This window comes from Rhinoraja longicauda, chromosome 6 (assembly GCF_053455715.1).
Source record: "Rhinoraja longicauda isolate Sanriku21f chromosome 6, sRhiLon1.1, whole genome shotgun sequence".
NCBI lineage: Eukaryota > Metazoa > Chordata > Chondrichthyes > Rajiformes > Arhynchobatidae > Rhinoraja > Rhinoraja longicauda.
Genome location: NC_135958.1, coordinates 13,272,457 through 13,280,054, shown reverse-complemented (window position 1 = coordinate 13,280,054; position 7,598 = coordinate 13,272,457). Strand labels below are relative to the sequence as shown.

At 46.2% G+C, this 7,598-nt stretch overlaps 1 protein-coding gene across 1 annotated transcript in view; it reads right to left on the bottom strand.

The window, feature by feature from the left end:
• Positions 1 to 4,453: 4,453 nt before the first annotated feature.
• The window catches only part of ano10b (anoctamin 10b), a 70,930-nt gene continuing 67,785 nt past the window's right edge, over positions 4,454 to 7,598 (bottom strand). The window contains exons 14-15 of the mRNA XM_078400482.1: positions 5,892 to 6,008; positions 4,454 to 5,517 (exon numbers count right to left, since the gene is read on the bottom strand). Coding sequence (XP_078256608.1) covers positions 5,401 to 5,517; positions 5,892 to 6,008 — 234 coding nt within the window. The 3' untranslated portion in view covers positions 4,454 to 5,400. The remainder of the gene's footprint in view (positions 5,518 to 5,891; positions 6,009 to 7,598) is intronic.

Here is a 7,598-nt window from a genome sequence, read left to right as displayed (position 1 = left end):
AGATGGTAGGGGATCCGAGGAAGGATCTCGACCCCGAGGAGTCATCCCTCCAGCTCCCTCCACAGAAGGTGCCTGGCTTTAGTTTTAGTCTTACTTTTAGCTGCCTGGCCCGCCGAGTTCCTCCAGCACTTGGCTTTATGCTTATTTACGAAGGAACCTGAATTTCGCAAAGTAGCATTTCTTGCAGTAGATTTCACAGCAGAGATAGACAGACATCCTCAGGAGCAAAGACATCAGTCTGAAGAAAGGTCCCTTCCCCACAGTCAACAAGGACCACCTTGGGCTCCACCTTTCCTTGATCATCATTTGGTCTGCCTTTTCGCATCTCTTTCATTAATTTGTTCGATGTACCTTTTCATATCTCTAGGTTCCCTCTCCCCAGACTCTCAGTCTGAAGAAAGGTCTCATCCCTAAACATCACCTATTCCCTTTCTCCAGAGATGCTGCCTGACCTGCTGAGTTACTCCAGCTTGTTGTGTCTAGCTTCAGCATCTGCAGTTCCTTGTTTCTACAGTTTGAGACTTCCTGACAACTTTTATCCATTGTAGCAACATTGTAGGTCACATGTTGCAATTCTTAACATGATATCAACCAATACTACATGTTTCTCCTTCTCTTAACCCGGGCTTCTTTCTCCCCCTTCATTTGTTTCTGTTGAACTCATTCACTCTACTTCACACTTCCTTCCCAGTCTTTGCACTCTCATTGTGACTTTTTGCAATTTTCTGCTGGCAAGCCAGTTCTGAATCAATACGACAAAGTCACTGTTAATCCCGTGCATCTTGATTTTCTGGATCAGCCTACCATGGGGAACTTTATCAAATGCCTAACTAAAATCCATGTAAACAACACCCACTGCCCTTCTCACCTTTGTCACCTCCTCAAAATACTCAATCCAGTGACTCAGATACGATCTGCCATGTCAAAGCCATGCCAATTGTCCCTAATTAACTTATTCTCTTCCAAATAGGAGTAAATCCTATCCTTAAGAGACCTCTCCACTAGCTTCCTTACCACTGACGTGAGGCTCACCAGACTATAATTCCCTGGATTCTCTTTATTTCCTTTCTTAAATAAAGAAACAACATCAGCTATTCCGAAGACACAAAGTACCTGAGTAACTCAGCAGGTGAGACAACATCTCTGGAGAAAAAGGATGGGTGACGATTTGGGCCGGGACCCTACTTCAGATACTTTTTCTTCAAGAATAAGTCTGAAGAAGGGACCCGACCCAAAACGTTACCCATCCTTTTTCTCCAGAGATGCTGCATGAGCCGCATCCGCGGAGTCACTCCAGCACTTTGTGCCTCTCTTTGGTGTATACCGGCATCTGCAGTTTCTTTTCTAATCATCCTGAGCCATTCTCCAGACCACCAGGACCTCTTCGCCTTTGGCTCGAGAAGACACAAAGATCTTTGTCAAGCCTCCCGCAATCTCCGTTCTTGCCTCTCTCAGTAAGCTGTGAATTTGCTTACTTGAAAATGTACTGTATGTGCTTTACCTCATTCAGTTCCACGATGATGATTTGAAATGCGCAGATCCATTTGATTATCTCCACTTCTCGCTGTTGCCTGCTTGCAATGAAATGTGATTGGAAGTTTTTATAGACTGTGGCATTTATTACTGGTGCTTGCCCTATCTGCTCAACTCAATGCTGATGTGTTGCTATTGCATGAAACCACTATATCAGTCAGTATGTATGGAGCAAATTTGCATTTAGACAGCAACAGACAAAAAACACCTCGGTGTATCATTTGTGTAGAAACAACCTCATGGTGCAGTGGTGATAGGAGGGTGCGGAGGTTATGAGATGAGATGTAACTTATCTCCAGTCAAATCATTTGTAATGAAGTTTGCACATTAATATTTTTTATTGGTTCCTTGCAAACTTTATTTTCCAATATTTTCCCTCTGCTGCATGGAGAAATCTGTTCTTCGAAAGAATCCGTTCATGTACACGGGATGATTATAGAGTGCTGAAATAGAATCTAAGATCAGGAAGAAGCTTGAAAGCCATTTTATTCGGCCATTTCCCATTGAACAGAGCTCAACACGGGCGGCACGGTGGCGCAGTGGTAGGGTTTACTGTCTTACAGCGCCAGAGACCCGGGTTCGATCCCGACTATGGGTGCTGTTTGTGTGGAGTTTGTACGTTCTCCCCGTGACTGCGTGGGTTTTCTCTGAGATCTTCAGTTTCCTCCCACACTCCAAAGACATAGAGGGCTGTAAGTTAATTGGCTTGGTATAAATGTAAATAGTCCCTAGTGTGTGTAGAAAAGTGTTCAACATGGGAATCGTTGGTGGGTGCGGACTCGTGGGGCCGAAGGGCCTGTTTCCGTGCTGGAGCTCTAAACTAAACTAAACTAAACTAAGCAATAACAAGGATTGTGGTTGTAATATGAATTGGATGAGCGATCTATCTCAGCCGCACTGTTGAATGGATCTCATCAGAACATTTAACATTTGCAGTTTGATATTTAAAATGTTTGCTTATCCTCTGTTTTTTGGTATGAAGGCAGAACTTTGGAAAGAGGCAGAGAGACTTATTAGCATATGAGATACGTGCTGCCGTACCACTGGGAAGGTTATAGTGAGCCAACCGCTGATAAAATGTTGGTCTCCTGGGTGAGTTTTTAAAGGTCGTTTTACAGGCCCATGTTGCTGGCAGTAAGTTTCTCAGCAAGCACGTACATCTGGGACATTTGAACCTATTCTCATCATCATTCTCCAACAATTAAAATTAAAAATAAATGCCTTTAAGGCCACAGGGTATGGACACAGAGGGGGAGTTCAAGCCATCGGCTATAAACATTGAATGGCCGAGCGGGCTTGATGGGCCAAGTGGCCTACTTTACTTTAGACTTTAGAGGTGAGCGTGGAACCCTTTGGCCCACCGGGTCTGCACTGACCAGTGATCCCCCCATACACTATATCCAAGAAGGGTCTTGACCTGAAACGTCACCCATTCCTTCTCTCCAGAGATGCTGCCTGTCCCGCTGAGTTACTCCAGCTTTTTGTGACTATCCGACACACTGCGGATAATTTACAGTTTTTACCGAAGCCAGCTAACCTACAAACCTGTACTTCCTTGGAGTGTGGGAGAAAACCGGAGCACCCCGGAGAAAACCCCACAGGGAGAATGTACAAACTCCATACAGACAACACTGGTCAGGATGGAACCCGGGTCTCTACCCCTGTAAGGCAGCATCTCTACCGCTGCGCTCCTGTTCTACCCATTGAGTCACTGTGCCATCCTGTTTGACAAGAGTTTGCAAGTACTGATTGCAGTAGGTTGTTTGCGGTCAAAGGGGTGAACGACAAGTGGGACACTTTTAAATGTGAGATAGTGAGAGATTAATTCACCTGCAGACACCCATAGTCAGGATCGAACCCTGGTCTCTGGTGCTGTTGGGCAACAACACTGAGCCCCCCCCCCACTTCATTCATAAAAGTTATCATTCTAATCGACAGCCACATGCAGTCCAATCAAAGAACAATGGCTGAAGAAGGGTCCCAAACAGAAACGTCGCCTATCCATGTTCTCCATATCCTCTGACCCTCTGAGCTAATCCAGCACTTGTGTCTTTCTAAGTGTTTCTATTAGTTGGTGCGTTATTTTCCTTGATATGCTGTGCATGATATGGTCCATCACCTCACCCAATGTATAATGGAACAACGTAGCAAAAATAATAAATGCATTACACCCATTAAAGTTTGCTACCTTCAAAGTTATCACGGAGTAATCACCAGTACGACAACTAGGGTGGCGGAGGGACAGAGAGAGAGGGCACGCAAGGGTTACATGAAGTTTGAGAAATCATACCACTGGGTTGTAAGCTGCTTCACTTGACATAAGTCTGAATATCATGGCTGGAGATAACTCTTGGGCAGTCCACTGGCGTTGACAAAATTTGGGAGAATTTCATATTGCAAAAAATTGTGCTATCATATTTGGAATTGTCCACCAAATTGTCAGGGTTCAAATCTCCGCGAGGCACTTGGACACCTGGAAATGAATGCAAATTGCTCTCTCCTGATTAAACAGGGCGGCACGGTGGCGCAGCGGTAGAGTTGCTGCCTTACAGCGAATGCAGCGCCGGAGACTCAGGTTCGATCCTGACTACGGGCGCCGTCTGTATGGAGTTTGTACGTTCTCCCCGTGACCTGCATGGGTTTTCTCCGAGATCTTCAGTTTCCTCCCACACTCCAAAGACGTACAGGTTTGTAGGTTAATTGGCTGGGCAAATGTAAAAATTGTCCCTAGTGGGTGTAGGATAGTGTTAGTGTGCGGGGATCGCTGGGCGGCGCGGACCCGGTGGGCTGAAGGGCCTGTTTCTGCGCTGTATCTCTAAATCTAAAATCTAAAAAATCTTTTAAAAATCGAAACAGATTTTCAAGTGCATGCCCCTTGTTGTGCTTTTAAATTTCCGTTTTATTGGGAGTTGTACAAAGAATTTCTGGACCAAATGATTTAAGAAACTAGGAAGTATAATTCATATTAATGACAATCAGCAATAATATAGAACATGTAGGACATAGACAGCAATGCGCAGGAACAGGGTCATGAATGGTGCCGACCCGAAACGTCATCTGTCCATGTCCTCCAGAGATGCTGCCCGACCCGCTGTGTTACTCCAGCATTTTGTATCCTATAACCCATTAGGCCAGAGCTTCTAGAGTAATGAGAGGGTCAGATGAACAGGGTGCTACTTGGTAATGGAGCGCTGTTATGCTGCCCTTCCTTGCTTCCTTGTGAAGCTATTACTTTGTGTTGCCTGAGTTAATTTACAGTTGTGAATGGTTACTGCCTTAATCAAAAGACAAAGCAGGAAAGCAGGACGCAGCAGTAGAGTTGGTGCCTGACTGTGCCAGAGACCCGGGTTCGATCCTAACTATGGTTGCTGTCTGTACGGAGTTTGTGCTTTCTCCCTGTGACTGCGTGGGTTTTCTCCGGGTGTTCCGGTTTCCTCCCACGCTCCAAATGCATGCAGGTTTGTAGGTTAATTGGCTTTGGTAAAATTGTAAATTGTCCCTAATGTGTAAGATAGTATTCATGTATGGGGTGATCGCTGGTCGACGCAGACTTGGTGGGCCGAAGGGCCTGTTTCTGCGCTGTAAGTCTAAAGTCTAAAGTCTAAAGAAATGCTATTAGGAGCTCCACCTCCTGCAGTGGGCATGTAGCTTATCATCAACTGTGCTTTATAAATATGTTTGTGCATATATTGAGGAATTACAAAACAACAAAGAAACAACCCCAGCAATACATACAGGAGGAAGAATTCAAGACGATGAAGATATGTGGTGAAGGAGCCAGGTTGGTTGTTGAGGACGGCAGCGTTGTGTTAGGTTTGGTGTGGGAGCTCCCCTTGCTGTGTTTCCCATCGAGTCCTAATGTGGTGCTTACAGTAAGTTCAGCTGCCTGTTGCTTGCGTGCAGTAAGCTATCAGCAGAATCCGACCGCACGATTCCACTGTTCTCCACTGTTTCTCTGCCAGGACCTTCATCCTCTTCAAACAACTGAAGGATGAAGAGAACAGCGCCAGTATAGAAGTTGCAAGATCATGTTACAGTTGTACAGGACATTGGTGAAGCCGCAGTTGGAGTATAGATCTCTCTATATCATTGTCTATATCTCTCGTTTCCCTTTTCCCTAACTAGTCTGAAGAAGGGTCTTGACCCGAAACATCACCCATTCCTTCTCTCCAGTGCTTTAAATAAGTCTCTCCCCACCAGACTTCATCCCACACCATCAAGATACTCACAGCTGTGGAGCACGTTTGGAGATTGATGTCCCCCACAGACAGCACTACATCAGTTGAGGAGTTTCTGCAAGGTCTACACTCTCGCTCTCTCTCTCTCTCTCTCTGCATTACAGATCACGAGTACGTTACCTTGTGTTTGAGGGCGTGAAGGGACTGATACTCCACTCTGTCAATCCTCAGCTTCACCCAGGCGGGGATGTCAGGAATGGCAAAAGCTAAAATGATCTTTATGACCAGCAGGGCATGCTGAAAAACACAACCAGAACACCAGTCAACGCTGGAACAGGGTCACCATCAGCACTGAAGATTCACAAGAGGCATCGCTGGATGTCAGGAGTACAGTGTTATTGCGGGGACGAGCAGGCTAGAGATCTGAAGCTGGTCTGAGGGCCACGCTTCATTCTAACTTCACATAACCAGCTGCTGCTGCTGTTGGTTGTTCCAGAGTTCTCCCTGCTCCACCCACTGGCCCCTCACTGATCCACTTGTCACAGCTGATGTGCTTGTCTGACCCAGGAGTGCGCTATCTCAGTGTTGTACAGTGATGTTCCCAGGTTTGCCAGTTTTGTACATCAGACTTTCACAGTGATTCACCTACATTCAGGTATCATATCCATGTTATACAGTGGCTGTCCCCGTGTTATACCATGACTGACCTGTATCTGAGCACTGTCCCCATGTTATACCCATGACTGACCTGTATCTGAGCACTGTATCCATGTTATACCCATGACTGACCTGTATCTGAGCACTGTATCCATGTTATACCCATGACTGACCTATATCTGATCACTGACCCCATGTTATACCCATGACTGACCTGTATCTGAGCATAATACCTGTGTTATACCGTGACTGACCTGTATCTGATCACTGTTCCCATGTTATACCGTGACTGACCTGTATCTGAGCACTGTTCCCATGTTATACCCATGACTGACCTGTATCTGAGCACACTACCTGCGTTATACCATGACTGATACCGGTATTGGTATATACCTGACATATGTCTTAGTATGGTACCGGTGTTATTCAGTGACCTGAGATAGACACAATGTGCTGGAGCAACTCAGCGGGACAGGCAGCATTTCTGGAGAGAAGGAATGGGTAACGTTTTGGATCAAGACCCGTCTTCCTCTTTGAAAGAAGGGTCTCAACCCAAAACATTACGAAACAACACGAAACGTCACCCATTCCTTCTCTCCAGAGATGCTGCCTGTCCCGCTGAGTTACTCCAGTATTTTGTGTCTATCTTCGGATTAAACCAGCATCTGCAGTCCTTCCTACACATTTATACAGTGAGCTGTATCCATAACTAATGGCAAACCAGCAGTGGGGCGGTTGGTGTGTCCAATGGATATGAACGATTGAGGCAGTCCACCTTCCCATGAGGTACATGCCCTGACCCAGCCTTCACGCTCAGCCTTCATCCCTCAGTGCCAGCCATCACAATCGTCCCATCAGCAACTCCATCCTCCACACTGACCCCAGACCCTCAGCTGGACCAGCGACCAGCTGCTGCTCCTGCTCCCCACTCAGCACTAACACGGACAGGGCCCTCCACCACCACACTGGGAGAACTTACACTGGTCAACCCTTGTAAACAGAACCAGTGAGCCATCGACTTGGCCAACCTAACCCACTCTTCCAGGCAATGGCTAATTTGTTGTATTGTCTGAGAGCTACTCCACTGAGTAACCCAACAGTCTAATCCTTAGTAGGAACAAGAAACTGCAGGTGCTGGTTTACACAAAAGGACACAAAGTGCTGGAGTAACTCAATGGGCCAGGCATCATGGATAGGTGACGATTCCGGTCGAGACTTCTTTAGTCAGAG